The sequence below is a fragment of the Typopeltis vanoorti genome, chromosome 2, assembly GCF_054136105.1.
Source record: "Typopeltis vanoorti isolate ZY-2024b chromosome 2, IOZ_Tvanoo_1.0, whole genome shotgun sequence".
Lineage (NCBI taxonomy): Eukaryota > Metazoa > Arthropoda > Arachnida > Uropygi > Thelyphonidae > Typopeltis > Typopeltis vanoorti.
In genome coordinates, this window is record NC_143550.1 from 103,309,880 (window position 1) to 103,331,875 (window position 21,996).

Genomic DNA, 21,996 nt, shown 5'->3' on the forward strand with positions numbered 1-21,996 from the left:
TGTAAGATTCAGGTAGGAGGTGGCTTTACTGTATATTCTCAAAATCATTCGTACCACAGTGTCATCTGAATTCGGCAATAATCAAATCATAAATTGGTTACTTACAATTATTTATAATATTCTCGAGACTGTTCCATTAAAAACTGTCACTGAGGAAGATGGGTAGATTTAAAGATTTAATGAATATGCGTTACGAGTAAAATACAGGTAGTGGTTCACTAGATGCTAAACGTATATTTAGTAGACCACGATCACGATCAGATAAAATAAAAAGTGTTGACAAGAAGGTGCTTTTGAAAAAAAGACAGCTCTAGGGACTAATTTAACACGCAATGAAGTCCAACTTCGTCGTCTCAATCTGGTACTTTTCGGACTTGGCATCACTGCTCAGAGTAACATCCTCCCGCTGCCATGTGAACTTTATATAAAAGCAAAGTCCGTATACCAACTTCCTAATTGACCTTTTAGAAGAATAGAGATACCATGAGAAATAGTGACGGGAATGGTTGCGTTTTATTTTATTTTTTGTGTGGGGTGTGGTGGGAACTGAGAGGGTTAATCTTACTTACAAAAGATTGAACACTGAAAACAAACACTGTGGACGAGATAAGGGTTAAATAGGCAGGAATCCTGCTTTAATGATCAAACATGACTTCATGTTACTTCTGAATTCCAGAACCATGCAATAAAAATGATGAAAAACATCATTCATCTCAGTTTTCTTTTTAACATCTCTAATTAATTTTAGATGATAAAAAGAGTGGCAAACGTTCATATCATATTAGGGCTTTTCAAGTCATAAAAACCTCCTTTCATGGCTAAAATGAGTGTCCAGGTCACTTAATAAATCGGAGGATTTCCATCCCTGTTAAAAAAATCGACCAGTTATTACAAGGAATTTGAACAAGGGCAGTAGAATTCGGATATTGCAGAGTTTAGGTTTCTTCTGAAATGGGCCAAAGCCCTTTCCATTATACCTCCACCCTCTGGGCTATTACTTGTCAACAAACAGGAAGAATATATGGAAGAAACATAATAATGAACATAATGGACTAAATAATATCTAATAAGAATGAAAAAGATCACCGAAAAAATCCAGAAAATATCAAGCTATCAAGAGTATCACGTGTTTTGAAGAGGGTGAACATAAAAAGAATCAGAAGAGCTACGCTACGGAAGAATCCAATAACCTTTATATGCAAACAATATAAATGCAATCCATGGACAGTTTTTACTTACTTGTCACCTCCAAGGTAATTTCCGCGTTGTCGAAACCAAGTTCGTTCCTGGCCACGCACTCGTAACTGCCGTAGTCCTGAGTCTTGACGTCTTTCACGTGCAGCAAACTCTTCCACTTGATGAAGTCCAACTTCGTCGTCTCAATCTGGTACTTTTCGGACTTGGCATCACTGCTCAGAGTAACACCCTCCCGCTGCCATGTGAACGTTACGTCCGGAGCACCTTGTGCGATGCAAGTGATCTTGCCGGTATCTCCGTTGTCGCTGGCGGATTTAGCGTACTGTGGAGATCGGTCAATGATCGGTTTATCTACAGGAAGACATATGATTGGCAGATCAGTTTAAGAAGCGTTTTCTGCTGGTAAACAGGTTTTTCATGAGAGTGAAAAGATATCCGGAGTTGCTTTTATTTGCAGGTAAATGTATATAATTCGATTAAGGAATACAAACAGATGTAAAGATAATAAACTAAATTATCATTAATGCAATATTGATGCAAACACTAATTAAATTAATTTCTTAAATAACAAAAAAAATTTAAAACTTTAAAAATTAAATTCAAAAAGTTTTTAAAAATTAAATTCTATTTTTTACAAAATTAAACTCTATTTTTTAAAAAAACTGAAATTCGAAAAATTTAAAAACTTAAATTTCGACAAATTAAAAAAATCTGCAAAATTTTAAAAATCGATTTTTGAATTAAATTCCAATAATTTTAAAAAAATCGATTTTTTTAATTTAATTCGAAAAAAATAAAAATTAAAAAATTTACTTTAAAAAAAATAAAATTAATTTGATTCCTTCAAAATTTTTAATTTTGAAGGAATCAAAATAAGTTTAAAATACTTTTTAAATAAATTAAAACTGAATTCAATAATTTAAAAATTACTTAGTTTTATTTAATAAAATATTATTGATTATTATATTGTACACCTGAATAATATACAAATAGCTTGTATTATGCTTTGTATTTTTTATAATTTTATTTTAAGTATAGTTGAAATAATTTATTAATTGACGCTAAGAGATGTCGGCTCACTTACGTTTAACAACGAGATTGGTCACCCCGATATCCTTTTCTCCAATTCCATTATACGCGACACATTCGAATTTTCCAGAATCTTCTTTAGACACGTTGTAAATGGTGAGAAATGAACGTCCCTTCTCCACAGTATATCGGGTTCTGTCCATATCGAAATCCTCTCTTCGCCATGTGATGATGTCATCAGTCATGGGATAACCTTCAGCGAAGCATTCCATATAGGCATTGCTCTCTTCGTCCACGACAGCCAGTTCAGAAAACCTCAATATTTTGGCAGCGTCTGCATAAAGCAAATGACAGAAATAGCTCATATTGAAACAAGAGAAATGAGTTAAGAACAACACACGCACATATATATACGCGACAGTAAACAATACAGTATTCTAAGCGATAGGTAGTTAAACACTAACTTTAAATGATTGTACGTTCAGATAAATGACTCTAGTGTAGGCACTTTTATAAATATATTTTGTTCATAATGGCTATAATACCGCAATTAGGCTTAACAAAGCAGCCTCATTACGACAAGACATCTTCCAATTGAGACGTATTTAGTCCCACTTTACAATCAGTTCAGCTATCATTATTCATTTACCTTCCTTCAACGCCACAATTTTCTATAAATCAGAGCTTCAAGTCACCGTTTATCCCACGATAATTAATTCATTTTGCGTTTAAAAATCTCCTTGTCTTACAAGCATTCTCAGCTTCTTTGTCGGGCTTCAAACGAAATTTCATTAAGACTAACTTTGGAAAATTTTCATCATGCTCAAGATAAAAACAAATCTGGCTAAAAGTGATTAAAACTTTACCAAAGATTAATGTGCCCTCTTTATTTGCACCCTATTCATAAAGAATATATGAAAATTAATCACTGCTTGTGACGCTAGGGAATTGAAAAACGATTGTGTTTCAGCAGCTACTTAGAGCGATCTATCTCCCTTGGAGTGGTGGGAAAATTTTTTGACGTTAACTGTGGAATAATCGATTTCTAGACTGTCTTACACAAGGGTGACGTTTTTTTCCGTCGTCTTAGACGTTTTTTCCCTTAGACAAGAAAAAAAAAGTCGTAGTTACATTATTGTCTTAAAGAGTAGCGCCCGTGCCTTCTGGCAGATTAAAAGTGAGTTTTTTCCCCCTCTCTCTCTCTCTCTCTCTCTCCGTGTGTGTAGTGTGTGTGTGTGTGTGTGTGTGTGTGTGTGTGTGTGTGTGTGTGTGTGTGTGTGTGTGTGTGTGTGTGTGTTCTCAATGTCGGGCCAATTTCAAAATATTGAAAAGACAAGATGTATCGCGAAAGTGAGGGCAAATTTTTTTTTCATCGTTAATACAAAAGATGCCTCCAAGAAAATACCTAAGAATGTTATTCAGCTCTTGTTGTTCGTTTTCAAGTCACGTTTGCTAACGCGTTTCTTTTCTTTTTGTTTTGTTTTTGTAAGCGCATCATAAAAAGGATGCAAAATGATGTACATTCTGCTTTCAAATGAGCGACTTTCTTCATGCATGAGTATATTATTCGGGTGTAAACGGGTTTTTTAGAACTTCAAGAGCGGTGTAAGGCATCTAAAGAAATAGATGAACAACGTTTCGACTGCCAGAAACCCATTCTTCTTCAGAGTTATTTAGCATATGCAAAAAAAAGGACATCGAGAATATTTACGTTCAATCATCGGAAATTTCTAAAAAAAAATTAAATAAAAATAGTTTTATGAAATAAATATGAAAATTATTAAAAATTTTCAATAAAAAATAATTTAAATGCAAGTTATTATTACAAGAGTATTTTAGTCCTTTACAAACATCCCAACTATTTTTAATGTCTTGAATAATATGGAATAATTTCATGTTAACGACTTTATCTTGAGAAATATATAAAGATATCAATTTTGTATAGTAAGATATCTATTAGCATTTATCTTCTGGGTTGGATATTCCATTCCAACATCTTCCTACCTCCACAAAAAAAAAAAAGGAAAGTTCTATACCATCCTCATTCTCTCAGTCATTTCTGAACTCCGCATATGATTACCCACTACTTGGAAGACGTCCATCTGTTATGGGCTAATAAATAACACTCAACTCTTACGTAGTCTCTAATATGAACTATTTTGCTTGTACTCTGCTTTGTTTGATAAAAGCCATGAAAGGGTTCAGAGATATCCAGATTCTTATTATTGTTATTATCATTTGATTGCATCTGGACCAAGACCATCTGAATAAGCTCACTTTCTTTATCTTTTGTTTCTCTAATATAAATAAAAATGTTACTAAATAGAGACGTCAGACCAATAAATAATACATTATTATTATGGCTGTTGTATGAAATCTACTAAGTATGAAAAATGTTAATTTAATAAAATTATTATTGTGTGGGAGGGGGAGAGAGAATTAGTGATTTTTCTGAACGAATAGGCTCATATTGTCATAATCAAAAAATTCATCTATTCAGTTATATACACGTATAAAATACCTGAGAATTTACATGGAATGCTTATTTAAAAAACAATAATAAAAACGAATTCTCAAATTAAAAATACTAATCTACTAATTCAGCATTCGGTATATAATAAGGCAATAAACAATGAAACTTTACTTACACTTGATACGAAGGGTGACCAGAAACTCTGTAGTTCCAAGTTCATTGGTGGCTTGGCATTTGTACTGGCCAGCATCTTCTTTAGTAGCGTTGGTAATATTGAGTACAGGTCCATTGGCGGTGAGGCGAGGATTATTTCCTGCAATAACTGATGTCCAATCAGGAATTAACACTCCATCCTTACTCCACGTGTAGGTAATCAGATTAGGATTACCTCTAGCAGTTAGATTGATCACTGAAGACTCTCCTTCTAAGACATCGAAAGATTCGGAATTTTCTGGGAACTCAGGTTTATCTGAAATTGAAATATATTGCATTGTATTATTACAGATATCTAATTACTTGGTAAAATAAGTAAAAATGCAACAGAAACATCAATAAAATATTAAATACAAAACTAATATTCACTTAACCAGTATAGCAGTAGTCACATTGATTTATACTTCGTCTTACAGTGATTAAATGCCGGTTGAAAAACAGATCCATCCAAGTTACGTTAATCCCATGAACAGTGATCTAATTAATCATGAAAGTGAAATTACTGAGCTTGCTGTCCAATCTTCTAATTGGAGGAAAGGCATGAGGTTAAAAGAGACATCACAGATAAAAATACTTTCTTTCTGATAGCAAATAAATTCTACTTTCAACAATCGATTCTAAAGAAGTAGTTTCCACGACATAATCCCAGATAATCCTCAATACCAGTGAGGGTTTGAACATAATCTCTGCAAAGCTGTAATGTCACCAAGGGATGAAGATACATCATTTTTGCCGAAACTCAGTTACTCTCCCCCCCCTCCAACTATGATTCTTTTCACATTTCAAACAAGAACGATTATTAATAAAATACGCTATGGCTTCCTCTATTGCTGTCTAGTTCGACCTGGATCCCCACAGAAGGACTGTTTAATCTGAAATAGATCAAAAGATTTTTGGTCTATTTCAGATTACGTGCAACTCTTACGTGCAAATAACCTTTTTAAATTTTGCTCAGAATTGAGCTCAGGTCTGTTTTTCTTGTGACCAAACCGTCTTAGAAGAAACATTAATTTCTTTATCTAAATTTCAATTCTAAAAATGAACTTTCGTGTAATTTGATTTCTTATATGATATTTTATATAACTCATCAACACTAGGTGAAATACAAAAAACAAATATCTTAATAGGCTTACATAAGACTTTCAGAGTGATAGCATCATGGACGCTTTGCTGAAGAATGTGATTGGTTGCTTGACAAAGGTAGGTGACATCATCATCGTCTGAAGTGATATTTAGGTGTAAGTAATTCCGACTTGATTTACCGCCATAGGGAGCATTGAAAGTACCTTCGGGACTACCGGTTAGCATAAACCCGTCTTTCCACCAACTAATACTGGATTCGGGATTGCTACTTGCTGATTCGCACATTAGCGTCACCTACAGGAAAAAAAAAAAAGGAATGATATTTACTGCATAGTACATATATAATTTATTTATATTTAATTAACATATTAAGATTAGTTTAGTAATAAATATTAAGAAACCCGTAGTACAAATTGTTATTATCAACTTGTTCTACGCATTCCATTGCTCAAACCTACCTTTTGACCCGCTCGAGGCCTTTTAGGTTTTATCTTTATCGTAACGTTAGCTGGAGGATCTGCAAACAAATGAAAAAAAGGCTTACAATTTGATTAGCATTTAGGATATATAGCATATTTTTAAAAAAATTCATTTCTTATTTTACAGTAAAGGATGCTTTTCAAAATAAATAATTCGCGCGCGATATTTCGTAAAAAAAAAAAAACTTTACTGACTATAACACAATATTTTTATATTATTTTCGTTATTCAAAATATGCCATTCTTGTCGTGATTGTGGCATATAGGTCTTAACTACAAATTCTAGATTTAAATATGCATTCTTATATAACGGATATCATCTTGAAAAAGATGCCTTGTAAAAGTCCCATGTGTGGTCTCTGGAGTTTCCAGTTTATCTAATCTAAACCCTGAGCCATCCACTATTAATGCACTAAAGGTTACAATCTATCGTGAATGGATTCACGTTAAATATGAAAAAAAAATTTTTAATAAAATAAAAAAATTGAGAAGAATCGTCGGTTGGTAAGTTAAGATGGTATCAAGTTGGCAAAAGCTCTTGAGACAAAACTGTCTCTGACAACTCCGGCTTGTTGAGATATTTTGCAAAAGAAAAAAAAATTCCTTTCATCTTTATATCGGACTGACTAACTTGATTCTAGGCGTGTGGTGTCACTCTCTTTGTAATTTAATACTTGCATTTCTTTGTGAGACCTTAGGCTAAGGATTATATTAAAAAATAAATCATCCTTTAGAGACTAAACATGGGAAAATTTTCCAAGCCACTTCAGGCTTCCAGTAAGCAGGTTGGTGACGATTTTTACCGGATGAATAAAGTTGTCTATAGTGTAATCAGTGAAAATTTAAGCAATATAATTTTTATTATATTCTGCTTCACAATTTTAATATAAATGGAGGTTTTTTTTTCGTTAACATGAAACCGTGAGAATATTTATAACTATGTATTATTTATTACATCGAAACATAGAATGTTGTTTTCATGATTTAGAAATTATTATTATTATTAAGCGAGACCTCCAGGGAGTCAGAGACTCAATTTAGTAAATATGAAAAAAAAAGCAACATAATTTTGCGGTACATGATTTATTTTTGGTACTTTATGGCATTTTTAAAGACTAGTAAGGAATCTCATTTTGGTACATGTGAAATACCTAAAGCGTCAATGTGATGCCAGCTTCTTTTTTTTTCTTCTGAAATATCGTCTTTTTTATCGATCTGTTATTTCAGTCTGCTTTCACCGCTTCCATCCCTCTAACTCTTCTTAATCAGTTATATCTAGTATTGGAAGTTGAGGCCTAGTATTGCTGAAAGAATTTTATCTCGTGAAGTTTTTTTTTCCCCTCTGATCCTACTTAATAACAAAACCTTTCGATTCATCTCACCTACCTACCTATAAATCTCCCAATGTTTTTTCTTGTTTATCGGCACCTGAAAATATCTACCTTGTGATTTATTTCTAGTACGATATATCCTCGGCTATCCACTCTTTAAGAACGACAAACGAGATGAAATCGCAGAAGTAATGCGATTGGACGAATGAAGAAGCGAGTTTGCGAGATAATTCAGAAATCACATACTTAACAGAGTATTGAATGAGAATTTATTGCTGACTTGGGAAGATAGAAAATGGATGGGATTTGCTTCGTGAAATAAAAAAGGAAAGAAAGATAGTTTGGAATTATTCAAGAATCAGTTTTACGTAAGGTAGTGTTTGTTTCACACTCAAATGCAGTGAGAATATACATCGATTTGTATAACATTTGCATACGTAGTGGTCATGTGACTCGAACTACGAAATTAACGAATCGTATTAAGAAATGCAATAATAAATGGTGAATTATTTTTCAGGTTTCTTTGAGACTTTCCAAATCCACAAATTTTGTCAAACTTCTTTGGCAAAATTTAAGATTTGGAATTAAGATTTCAATATTTCTTCAACCAATGATTATAGGTAAGGTGTGGAATATCATTTTGCATATCACCGATTCGACAGTTACGTGTTATATGAGCTGGACCAAATTTGCATAGGAACAGTATTTCGGTGTCTAAAAATAATGTTATTTATAAATAAATAGCCTTTTAGAGCATGCATAAAAATACAGATGAGAAAATAAATCATAAAACTATCAAGGCTGCTGATTGTAAAGTGACTCGTATGACTGCTTCACTTAAGTAGCTTGTGCATCCTAAGATTTTTTTTTTTTCAATTTTAGATTCGTAAAAATTATTCGGAAAAAAAGCATTTCTTTCTTCTTTTTTTTGACATCTCAAGAACAACACTCTTTAGGATATAAAGAAGTATACTGAGATAGCAATCCATGCTTCTATCTTTTCTAAATTCTCTTAAAAAACTTTCACTGGGTAGACAACAGTAAAGAGGGCTACATTGTGAACGTGTATTTCTGAAAAGGAATTTCAGTTATTTTACCAACCATTTGATATGCATTTTTAAATTGGTAACGTCAATCACAAAAGCGAAAAAACAGGTGGTCCGTGCAAGTTGAGTGAAAGTATAAAAAAACAGGATTAGTGTGAAGAATGTGGCTCTTAGTATATTTGAAATAGCATTTTAAAAGATGGCTTTCTTTAGGTGTTTAACAATAGCTGCACAAAAGCATTGATATTACCGTGATGAGATTAGTTTATTTTTGTCTGATTAGCTGTTCGATAATAGAGCAATAATATATGCAAGTCATGAATCAAACTTCATTATTTCATTGTCATTTGCACTAGCGGTTAAGTGACCCCCTCTGCTCACTTGTTTGGACAGGTTGCTAAAATTGCATTTAAATGATTATAATCTGATCCCAGTTGTAGTTAGAGGAAAGCGACTTTTAGAAAGGAGCCACTCTGCCGATATCTTCTAATTGTTGTAAAGACATATTTACATTAGGGAACAAGCCTCCACTAGTCATTAGGGTTAGCTGGACCACGATAGACACGTTCACCATCTTGTTAATAACAGGCGTCATGAATTTATTAATAAATTATAATTCGAGCAATATTCAAAATCATTACTCAACTTAACTCCCATCTGCCTCGCCACCTGTGTCTGATATATCATTCTCCACGGACTAAAATTTATTGCTTCTTAATATAATCGCAATGATGATGATTATTACACATTGCATTTTGTGTCATTGATGGAATAACTTCCAAGGATTAAGATGTCGAATGAAATACAAAAGGAAATAAGCAAGAACTAAATTTCTATACACCAGAAAGAAATAACAGACTCTGAATTAAGATTTGAAAATATAAAAATAAATCAATTTTTAAAGGAATATATAAAACACAGACATTAAAAAATAAAAAATAAACATAAAAAGGAAATTAAAAAATAAATATAAAGCCATACGTAAAAATAAATAATATTTAAAATATTTCAAAAATGAAAAATATAAGCGAAATTGAAAATAAATAAAATCATAAATATATAATATAAAGCAAAACCAGTAAAACGGCTTACATTCCTATAATTAATATAAATAAAAAAAATCCTATTAGTTAATTAATATAAATAAATTTGAATTAAACATATAAAAATAAAGATTAAATAAATATAAAACAATAAAATGAATAAATATATTAATAAATGAAAACCTAAAACAAAAGTAAGAGAATAGATAATAAATAATTCATAGGAATATGTAATTATTATATTTAATAAAAAAAATCCCCAATAAATAATAAACTATAAGATTTTTTAGAATATTGAAATTTAAATTGATAAATTAAAAAATATATTCTATTTTAATAATATTTAAAATATTAATATTTTAATAATTAATAATTTAAATAATTTTTATAATTTAAATATTTAATAATATTTTAATAAAATGTATAATATAATATAATATAATACAAAGAAAATGTATTTTTACTGCGAGTTAAAATTCCTAGTTTTTATGGAATTAACAGTGTGTGGTTTATTAATTTTTTTTTAAAGTCTTAAATAAATTTAGCTTTAAAATCTTATGAAGTTGTATATTAATTGATGCATATTATTTTAATTTTGTTATAAATAAATAATTTTAGAAATCAGGAATTTTAGATGTATATATCATTGGTGCTTATTTAAAAAACTAGATAAGAAATGCTAAGATAGGATTAATGGGTTTTTTTTTTATTCCACTGCATTTTCAGTAAAGCCATGACCAATGATAGAGATCATGCAGTTGTACAGATCATTAATAATAAGAGAAAAAATAAGTATTTTCGGAAATATCTTAAGTCTTAAAATATTTAATGATTTCGATTATTTTTCTGATTGGTAATGATTTGATTTAGTTGTTTGTAAAATAAGAATTTCAAACTGATCATTCATTTTTTAAAAAAAAAAATGGAAACTCTTAGGTGATACAAGAAAGTTCAAATAATAATCACCATCAATTCTTTTAAATTTAATTATAAACGTTCGTTTTTATAAAAAAAAAAAAAAAAGTATTGTAGTTTACTACTTCAGAAGCATTAGATTAGAAATGCTTGAAGTGATATTAAAATATCTCTTTAAAAATGACGTGCATCGGTTTTAAAAACCTCACTCAGGGAAGCATCAATCAAGATGGAATTCATTAAACCAAGTGAAGATATTCTCGTGATCCGCTGAGGATTACATACGTGTGCGCACCTATGCACACACACACACACACACACACACACACACACACACACACACACACACACACACGACTACTTAAATATGAATATTGGATGACGCAGGAGAAAGGCATGAACACAGAATAGGAGCCACAAGCTCTCTCTCTGAATCAATATTGCACGCTGGTGGCGCTGGAAGCCCCCTGCAATGTCATCGTTCCCAGGCGGACTGCAATAACACTGCTGCCTGTATGGAAAAGACACAAACTGTTCTCAGAATGTACGAATGCTTTTTCTTTTTTTTCTTTTTTTTTTTTTTCCTTCTTCCGTCTCTCTTTCCTTCCGTGTTTTGTTTCAGGTAGCAAACAAGTCCGGTGGTTATACACGAAATGCAGTCTGGAGAGTGAGTTTCTCATTAAGATGTAAACGGAGAAGATGCTCTAAATGAGCTTCTGCAAGACAGATTATGATGTGTCTGGAGGTGAGAAAGAGCGGCGCCAACACCCCCTGTAATTAGTGCCAGAAGACGAGATTGCTAAACGCGCGAGCTGACAGGAACAAGAAAAGCAACAGAACTTACAGTGTACTGTTAATCTTATGACTGCAATCAGTGGCTTTGGCGTCGCAGAGCTGGTGGCTTCGCAGCGGTACTCGGCCCCGTTGTCACTATCCTCGGTCAGCACGGACATCTCATTGGACACCACATTGCCAGTAGTGGTGGTCTTCACTGTTGACACCTGCAAAATATGCAATTTCGTATTGAAGTATGATTTTTGGTCTGCTTCTGGGTGCACGTTAAGAAACACTGGATATTCTAAAAGGACACGCGTAGTACATGGGGAATGTTTTGTTTGAGAATTGTTGGGTTGAGAAAAAGAGAATCATCAAGGAAAGACAGAAATATAAAGCAAAGAAAAGCAAAAGGCAGAAAAAGAAAAGTAAGAAATAACGCATATTATAAAAAGAACTTTGAAAAATTCAAAACAGAAAAACGAAATAACGCGTAATAAACACAGTAAGAACGAAGGAAATCAAAAAGAAAGATCGTAAGAAAAAAAATAAGTAGTAGATTTATGGAAAGAGAGGAAAAAATGGGCGGAAGAAAACTAAATATTCACTTAGTGCGGGAGGGGAATGGAGAGAAAAAGAAAGAGAGAGAGAGAGCGAAAGATAGAAAGAAACGAAGAGAAAAAAAAATAGAAATATTCAAAATAATGAAATGCGTTGTTTATAATTTCCCAAAGCATAACAACCGGCTAATTGCGTGTGTTCTTGGATCGGTTTGTTTGTTTGTTTTTCAGTAATAATAACCCCAACATTTCTGAAAAATGACGGTTCAATCTCATACAAAGGCGACTTGTATTTTATGGCAGGAAAATACAAGTTCCTGACAACATAAATGGCATTTGAACTGAACTCTTTCAAACTAAAGGGCACAGACAATCATCCAATGGTGAGAAAAAGAAAAACATAGAAAACGAAAGCAGGAAAAAATAAAATAGGGAAAATATAAACATATGATGGTAGACGAAATAAGAGAATTTCGTGTCTTAATATATTTCTTAAGGAAAATAATATTCCACGGAAATGTTAAGTTTATAGGAATAACTGAGTGTGGTTTGTTCATATGCGAAATAGACAAACGAAATGTTGTTGTTTGAAACGGAAAGCCTTATAAAACACTGGAGGCAGTAAACTCTCCTGTTGGTAGCCTTAACACACATTACATAATGAAGCGTTTTCTTGATAGCTTGGATTAGTATTGGATAGACATAAAGCAAAGCGTCTAGAAGAATAATGAGATACAATTTCGAGTATCATCTTAATAATAAATAATGAATATCTTGTAGTTTAATGGAAATTTCCAGGTGGTGTTAATTTTGAATTCATCCTTGCGATAAGAATGCTGCAGGCGATGCGTATTACCTTAATTAATTAATTACCATACAAAGGCTAGTAAATGACTTGCAAGGAACATACGCGCACATTGAACTTTTCAGTGTTTACATTAAGAGTTTTCGTTGTAGACTCTTCCATAAGCTACCGTGAATGGGAAACAAATGGGGCAGCCTATTTAAGTAACTGTTGCTAATGTGTTTTGCACTGTTTTCCACCAGGTGAACGTGGAAGTTGGAAGATACATGAGGGTGCAGTCACATTCCCTCATTTGCTTGAATCTAGATAAGAAATTGTTGAACCGAAGCAGTTTGCTTCGCTATTAATTAGCTTATCCGCCACTCAACTTACCTCATCCAGTTGTACCATCTCCGAATGAAAGATAAATAAACGATTACGTAACTGTACGAAGAACTTTTAGCGAGAGAATTATTAATGTGTTTTAATTATCCGATGAGAAGAGAACAGTAAATTTAACACATGGTATTATGTTCTGAAGATATTCGAAAAAGCCTTTCTCTCTTTTATAACAAAGGGAAAGCAGAAGGCCTTATCATTCATCGGTGAAGGATGATAAGATTGCTCGTTTCTCTTGAATTATTATTCTTTGAGTTAAATATTTATGCGATAATTTCAATAGATACTATACTGGCGAAGATGGTGTCGACTGAAAATTTGTAGATTTATAGAAAGCCTCTCAAAATATGTTATGATGTTCGACTTACAATGAAATGTGAAATAGTGAGATGGAAAAAAAAAGAGAGAATAGAATATAGTGCGAAAAGGGGAAAATAAGTTGTAAAAAATAAAAAGAAGAAAACATGTTTTGCTGGAAACGAAGAAAGGAAAATAGAAACACCTTTTACTTCTATAAAGTGAGTGAGTAGGAGAGAGAGAGAGAGAGAGAGAGAGAGAGAGAGAGAGTAAAATATTGAATAAAAATTATGGTAAAGGTTTCGCAACAGATGTGATGTGGTTGGAATTCATCCACGGCAAACCAGACGTCAAAAAACGTCTGGTTTGCCGTGGATGAATTCCAACCACAGCACGTGTGTTTTGGAAAATTGCTGTGCAAACAATGCCAATGTAATAATAATAATAATAATAATAATAATTTATTTGATTAATTAAATGAAATAAATCAATCAAGTCATTCGTTTTTACACATCAAATAAATTTATTCCCATAATGGCTAATAATCAGTACGTACATGCGTGTTTATTTTTACTTTTTTTAAAAATATTTATATTTGTTTTACAATTTCTAAATTATTAATGTATCCGTTTTGCCGTGACGAAATAAACCAAGCATTTAAAATAATTAAAGGTTGTAAAGCAAAAGGAGGGGATAAAAAAGAAAGGTGATCTACAGAAAAGGAAAAAACAGGGTGAACTAGACAGACAAAACTTAAAATAGGAAAGAAATGAAAATTTAATTTAACTATACAGTAAACAATCCGAAATAACGACCTAGTTACGAAAGATTAAAGATGGGTTTTTATGTGATTACACATAAACGTTTAAAGCGATATTGTTGATGCGGTTTGATATGCTTAAGGAACGTTTCTTGCAAGCGTTACATTTATCCGGTTCAGAGACATCAACTTAAGCTCTAGGAATGCTATCACACACACACACACACACACACACACACACACACACACACACACACACACACACACACACACACACACACACACACACACACACACACACTCTCTCTCTCTCTCTCTTTTGAATTTCAGTTGTACAAAAGCGGAATGGATGAAAATACCTCTTTGTCTCCTTTGAACCACTTAAGGACTGGAAGAGGATTTCCTCCGTGAACCACACACGTCACACGTTGCACATTCCCGGCTCTAATGGAAGAGCCCTCGGTGTAGCCAAAGATATTTGGAGGATCAGGAGGATCTGAAGCGCCAAGAAAGAAATATTAAAGACGTGATTAATAAAATCACTCAAAGTTTCTATGCACGTTAAGATATAAAACTACATAAAATGCACTTGCAGATATGCGTTATATTAAAATATATAAAATATAATCATACATTAAAATGTTAAAACATAAAAATACTCATTGTATATATACCTATTATAGGTATATATACAATGTATATAATATATATATATATATATATATATATATATATAATAATAGTATATATATTATATATTATTATTATATTATATATATATTATATATATATATATATATTATATTATATTATATTCTATATATATATATTATATATTATATTATATTCTATATATATATATATTATATATTATATTATATTCTATATATATATTAGACAACATCGAAGAGAAACAGTAGGCGAAAATTAAAAATGACAGAAAGAGATAGTCGGACATTGAGAAGGATTATTTTTAAAACATCAGAGAACTACTGCAGCACAGGTAACATGACTGAATATTCATCTTGCAAAATCTTTTCCAAAAAAAACCTGTCCGACGTGAGTTTCATAAATCCAATATCCGTGGCAGAGCTGCAGTTGCTAAACCTGTGATTACTGAAAAGAATGGGACGCTCAGATGCCTAAACGATGGTGTCACGACCGTCAAACCTAGACATCAGAAAGCTGGAAGCGTGTGATATGATCAAATGAGTCGACCTTCACACTGTTTCCTACATCAGGAAGAGTTTGGTCAACACCCTAGGAAGCCAACAATCAGGAATGCGTGCTTCCAACAGTCAAGCACGGTGGTGATTCTGTGATGGTCTGGGTAGCACTATCATGCTTTTCTGTTGGTCCCATTATTACTCTTCATGACAGAATTACTGCAAGTGATTACTTGGATATTTTGAGTAAACAAATGCATCCCACGAAACCAAACGTTATTTTTAAACAACAATGCAGTTTCCAAGACGGCAGTGTCCCCATTCATATATAGTCGTGGTTTCAAGAATATGCAGATTTTCACATCTTCTTGGCCTGCACAATCACCAGATTACAACATTATCGAACCACTCTGATCAGTTTTGGAGACCAGAATAAGAAACAAATTCCCACCTCCGGCGCCTTTAAAACAACTTCGGAAAATGTTCTTCAAGAAGAATGGTAGAGCATTCTACCAGAAACTACTCAAAACTGATTTGAGTCCATTCTAAGAAGAATTCAGGCTGTACTGAAGGCAAAAGATGGTCCAACACTATATTAATAAAGAAATATGGTATGTATAACAACTGTTTCAATATTTTGTTAAACTCGTTGTTGTACTACCTTTCCCCAGTCCTGAACATATTTTCAGGCGCAAACTTTGTTTGCTCACACTCGGATCAAGTATTAAACTAAATTTATTATAGTCTAATCAAGTGAAAATTAAACTTTCAACATCCTTTTCTAAATCCAGAGTAATTTAATAAAATGGTGGTATACTTTTTGGCAACTCCTATAGGTAAAGATGACCTCGCCATTGCTTCTGCCTGGTATCTCCAGAGTAATTAATCGACCGTGAGATGTGGTGATTACCCTTGGAGGGTAATGGATGGCAATGCTGTAGCCAATGAAGTTCTAACTGAGACTCGGCTATTGCTGTTACCCTCCTGCCATGATCAGAGTTTTAATAGCTCAATAACACCTTATCCTTGCACTGTCCTCTACAGATAACGGGGAAGATTAAAAGCATTCTTGCTTCGCCCCTTTAAGCCAGTCCTTATAAGGACTGGTATCTCCACTTCTGGGCCTGACTCCCACTGAAGAGACCTCAACAAGGGTCGAAACTAGTCTGGGTAGTGGCTCGTCCCTTAATGCATAACATTATACATATCCGCAAGGAGATGTGTTTTGCATTATGGGAGATACTGAGATAGGAGTGATGATGTTAACTTGATCCACCTTTGCTACGAGTTGCCTGGTGTTGTACTACCTTACCCCAGTCCTGAAGATATTTTCAGGCGCAAACTTTGTTTGTCCACAAAGGATTAAACTAAATTTATTATAAAGGATTAAACTAAATTTATATATATACATATCCAAATGGAAAAAATGTGACAAATTTAAAATTTACAGACGGCATTGCATTACTTGCAAGCACAGAAAAAAAATCTACAGCGAATTTCTGATAAAATAAAGGAGGAGTGTATAAAATCGGGATTAAACATCAATATCAATATAGACAAAACAAAAATTATGCAAATAGGAAAAAGAAGCACCAATCTGAAAATTGAAATTGATAGCAAAAATCTAGACCAGGTAGAAACCTTCACCTACCTTGGAGGAGTTGTTGAGTACAATGGTGAAATTATAAAAGATATAAACAGACGAATCAATCTAGCATCCCAACCTTTTGGACGACTTAATAAAATATGGAAGTCAAGAGACATCAAACAAGTAACAAAACTAAGAATCTATGAAACAATGGTCCTCCCAATACTCCTCCATGGAAGTGAATGCTGGAATCTAAAAAATGCTGAAGAGAAAAAAATTATTAGTTACTGAAATCGGTTGGCTAAGAAGATTACTTGGAGTATCTCTGCTGGATCGACTAAGAAACGAAGACATAAGGGAACGACTAAAACAAGAAATAACAATAACAGACAAAATCCAAGAAAAAAGACTGCGATGGTTTGGCCATGTGACCAGAATGGAAACAGAAAGACTACCATCTAAAGCCCTGAATACAACAATGGAAGGTAAAAGATCCAAAGGACGGCCCAGAATTAGATGGATAGACAAAATAAAAGAGGACCTGAAAACCGAATCACAACAAGCGACACCAAACTGGACAGAATTGTTCGGACTCTCCAGGGACAGAAAGCAGTGGAAATAGTTCATTCGGCCTCATCTTCACCCGCATAGATGATGGAAGAGAGAAGAAGAAGATATATCCAAGCATAAGTATTATAATATAAACCACACACACACACACACACACACACACACACACACACACACACACACACACACACACACATTCTTTTAAATAATTTGATTATATTATTGATGAGCAAAAAAGAGGGAAGTTATATGAAAAGAATTCCAAAATAAATTATTATTATAATGTTTATTCTGAGATTCTTTTCGTATTTTAATTTAAATGATTATTTGATTTGCTTGTATAAATTAATATTAACGATCTACTAATAATACGTTGTACTTTACAAATTTAACAAAAGATACTTTAGTTAAGTAATATTAACGATTTAATTTCGACTTTATTTTTCCAAGTCTTTTGGGAGGACGTGAAGAGGATTCTAATTATGGTGTATACTTTCTGAGAATATTCAGATATTTGGTTATATCTGCATGAAAAGTATAGTTTGTTTTTACGCATGTACCAGCATTGTGTGTGTGTGTGTGTGTGTGTGTGTGTGTGTGTGTGTGTGTGTGTGTGTGTGTGTGTGTGTGTGTGTGTGTGTGTGTGTGTGTGTGTGTGTGTGTGTGTGTGTGTGTGTGTGTGTGTACACATATTTATTTTATTTCAATTAGACGTACTTTATAACAAAGTCTGAATTTCATTTGAATATGATATGATTATACTCTTGAAAGAAGCCTATTCATGTCTTAACCATAAGAATTCTCTCTCTCTCTCTCTCGATTATGATAAATCCTAAGAAATAGAAATGTCACATAATTGTAAAGAAACAAAAGTCACTTCTGGTAGCATAAAACTACCGAAATTGGAATATGAAATTATCTCTGAAAATCTTCCTCATCTGCAGATCTACTCTAGAATTCATTACTTTTCTAGCTCAGTTTGTTTGTTTTTACGGGTACCTTAAATCCGTCAGTGAAATAAGTCTTTTCAATAATCTAGTTTTGTTGCTCTGGTAATCAAAAGCATTTGAAATTTTTATTATCAAATGTACGCCTTTCGATTAAATAAAAAGTTAGTCTCTATACACGAACAAATTTGCCGTCAGAATCTAGTGATATAAGTCCATGTCTAGACAGTCACTTTTATCTCTTATATTTACCTATTACTTCAGGATAGTAAATCCCAGACGGCAGATCTTATAAGTCGGGGGAGGGGGGGGGGGTGATTCTGGAGAGTTTATATTTTTGCTCGAAGTGCATAACAGTGAAACAGCTGAACGTAATTCATTACCTACGAATACTTATACTGTAATTCTGATGGAAGCAATTTTCTACCTTATAAAATGTCATTCTGCATTTAAATATCTACTATAGAATCTATTCTATTTCGAATTTAAATGTTCTCTAGAGATTTGTACTATGCCAAAGTTTCATCGAAGAATCATTGTTATCTGTAATCCTCTACTGAGGAGAATCAGGTTTATTCCGTTCTAGCAAAAGCTGTCTAAAAATTTATTTTCTAGTCCGAATTTGGTGTGATACGTGGCATTTAGATTGAGAGATAACAATCGATATTTGGGGTTGCTGAGATTAGATCCAAGACATCTCCAGCCAGAGAGAGAGAGAGAGAGAGAGAGAGAATCTAAACAAAAGCAAGCGGTAACAGAATCAGCTGCTAGTAATAGGATTTAAAATATATCTAGGGAGATTCGAAAGTGTGCAAAGAGTGGGAAAAAACAAAAACAAAAATGCGAATTGTTTTGTTTGTGCATCAACTTGAAGAAACGCATCACTTTCAGGAAGATTACGCAGTAAAAATAATTTTATTCCCAGTTGTCTCCTATTCAGTAAGCTCTGCTTCGTTGCTCTTTAGAATAGGAAGATAACCGTGGAAAAAAAATACAGCAAAGAAATATTTCTTAATAGCGATTTGCTTTCCTGTTTCAGAACAGTTATAATAATCACTGAGTATGACTTGCTCGTTCGCCATATATGTAAACTAACAACTGATTTAAAAAGCCATTGCTGTATCCCTATTATTATTCATATTAAAAAAAAATAATCGATTCATATAATCTCTCTGAACAAAAGATCACACGCAAACGGAACACATGCGTTAAAATACATAAGATAATTCAAAGTAAGGTACTTTAGTGAATTTGCGTTCACCTCATATTGAATACACACAAAAAAATTGTTTAAAATTATTATTATTATTATTATACCTCCAATAAATAAAGAAATAATGAACAGAAATCGCACAAATTTCAGTTTTAGTTTTATTTTATTTGAAAAAATTTCTATTTTGTAAATTTAGATTTCTGATTGGAAGTTATTGTTAAAAATACGATTAAATATTAAAAAATTCGATTAAAAATACTTATTAGATAGATTTAATATTACCTGCTAATAAACTGAATGAATAACATACAGTAGCACATTAAATGATGATAAATATTTGTTGTACAAATTCGTGTAGGAATTATTTACTTCACTTGTTGTAGCAAACAATTATTATTGGAATTTTCGTATGAATAAATGTTAATTTAGAAATAATAATTTTCTAAATAAATAAATACTTTCATAAATGTATTATATCTTAAGTTCTTAAAAGAACTGGGCGATGGACTGAGTCTTTGACTCTTTATCCCGTCATCTGAATGAAGAAAATCTGTGTGGATGGAGTGTTATTGAGCTAAAAAGCTCTAGTCATGGCTGGGTAACGGCAATAGCCGAGCCTCAGTTAAAACTTCATTGACTACAGCATTGCCATTTGTTACCCTCTGTTTAAGTAAAGGGGTAAAATGTCAAAAAATCAGACGATCTCTAGGCCACTCATTCGTGAGCGAAAGACCGTCCAAATCTCCGCGTTGGTTCCACTCAGTGAAATTCGACCACCGAGCAGAATCGCTCATTCCGAAGAAAATAATTCACCGACAAGAACCCCTCAGCTGGCCGTGCCGGAGAACACTTTCCCCGGAGACTCAAATTGCTCCCTTAAGGCAAAAACCCTAAGAGAGCGAACTCTCGAAACTCATCAGGGTAACAGCAACAGCCGAACCTCAGTTAAACTTTATTGGTTCAGCATTACCATTTGTTACCCTGGAAGTAAAAAATAAAATACCATGATGTTTAATTATAATAATAATTTGTGAGTTCAACAAATCTTCATCATCGGCCTGTAGAGTAAGATAGGCTGAGAGTCAGCAGATAGTAGGAGAGGAAATAAAGATAGAGTGCATAGTGGTAGGGTAGGTTAAAGAGGCCTCAGTTGACCTGTTTTAGCTGTTTGCCCCCCAGGGGCGTTTCTAAAACGGTCGTTGATTTTTCACTTTACAAAAAAAGGAAAAATCCTAAAAAGGAAACATGTAACAAAACAAAAACAAAAAAGTACACAGAAAAGCAAAAATTGAAAGTTAAACTTAGAGGTGGAGGAAGGATCTGGCCCAAGTGATGCAGCTCACAAGGAACTGCACCGCCTCGCTGTAAGCCTTCGCCGCTCGGGTTCTCAGGTCCTCTCCCACCTGTGATAGCTGAAACCGGTGAAGCTGTGTACAGAAACCCCACAAGGTGGTTACTGTGTCTTTCTTTTGTTGTGGGCAGTTATTATTCTTTTGGCCACCTCACTTCCCTTGGCCATGTCTAGTTTGCAGAGAGCTATGAAGAACGCCGAAGCTGCCTCCTCGTCTAAATCCTGGGCTACCTCTACTTGCTCAGGGGTGATTTTGCTGATGTCATCAACGAAAATATCACCCCATTTTGCACTGACGATGTCAGATCCATGTTCTCCTGTGAGGAGGAGTTCAGGTTCTCCTATTTTTTTTTATCGCTTCTTTGAATTTTTCCGCCATCCCTGGGATACCTCTGATGAGATGGCTGAAAGTCTCCCCTGCTTTCGCGTGAGGGACTTCTGGGTGAGCGGTCTCAGATACTTTTGCTGTTTTGGGCGTTACCAACTCTTCTTCCTGTGGGCTTAATGGCCGTTTGGAGGTGTTGATGTTCACCTCCATCTTTCCTTCTTCTGTATCTATTTCATCTGTATTAGTATCTATATTGGTATTGATGGTTTCAATAGCCACTGTTTCTTCTTGTTGGATTTTACTGCTTGTGGAAGTTTTTTTCCCCTTTCGGTTTTTCTTAGAAGTGGAGGTATGGATTTCTGTTATATCAGGAGCAGCCTCGAAAGGAGGAGAAGCTTCCTGTGGTGTGTCATTTCCATTGTTTGGTGGAGTTGCTGGCGTGATTGCACC

General features: G+C 33.5%; 1 protein-coding gene across 1 annotated transcript in view; it reads right to left on the reverse strand.

Annotated features, from left to right (window-relative positions):
• The window catches only part of sns (nephrin adhesion molecule sticks and stones), a 254,295-nt gene that overhangs the window by 19,964 nt on the left and 212,335 nt on the right, over positions 1 to 21,996 (reverse strand). The window contains exons 10-16 of the mRNA XM_090412430.1: positions 14,743 to 14,879; positions 11,654 to 11,810; positions 6,454 to 6,512; positions 6,046 to 6,289; positions 4,875 to 5,168; positions 2,282 to 2,560; positions 1,240 to 1,548 (exon numbers count right to left, since the gene is read on the reverse strand). Of these exons, the coding sequence (XP_090268556.1) occupies positions 1,240 to 1,548; positions 2,282 to 2,560; positions 4,875 to 5,168; positions 6,046 to 6,289; positions 6,454 to 6,512; positions 11,654 to 11,810; positions 14,743 to 14,879 (1,479 nt within the window). The remainder of the gene's footprint in view (positions 1 to 1,239; positions 1,549 to 2,281; positions 2,561 to 4,874; positions 5,169 to 6,045; positions 6,290 to 6,453; positions 6,513 to 11,653; positions 11,811 to 14,742; positions 14,880 to 21,996) is intronic.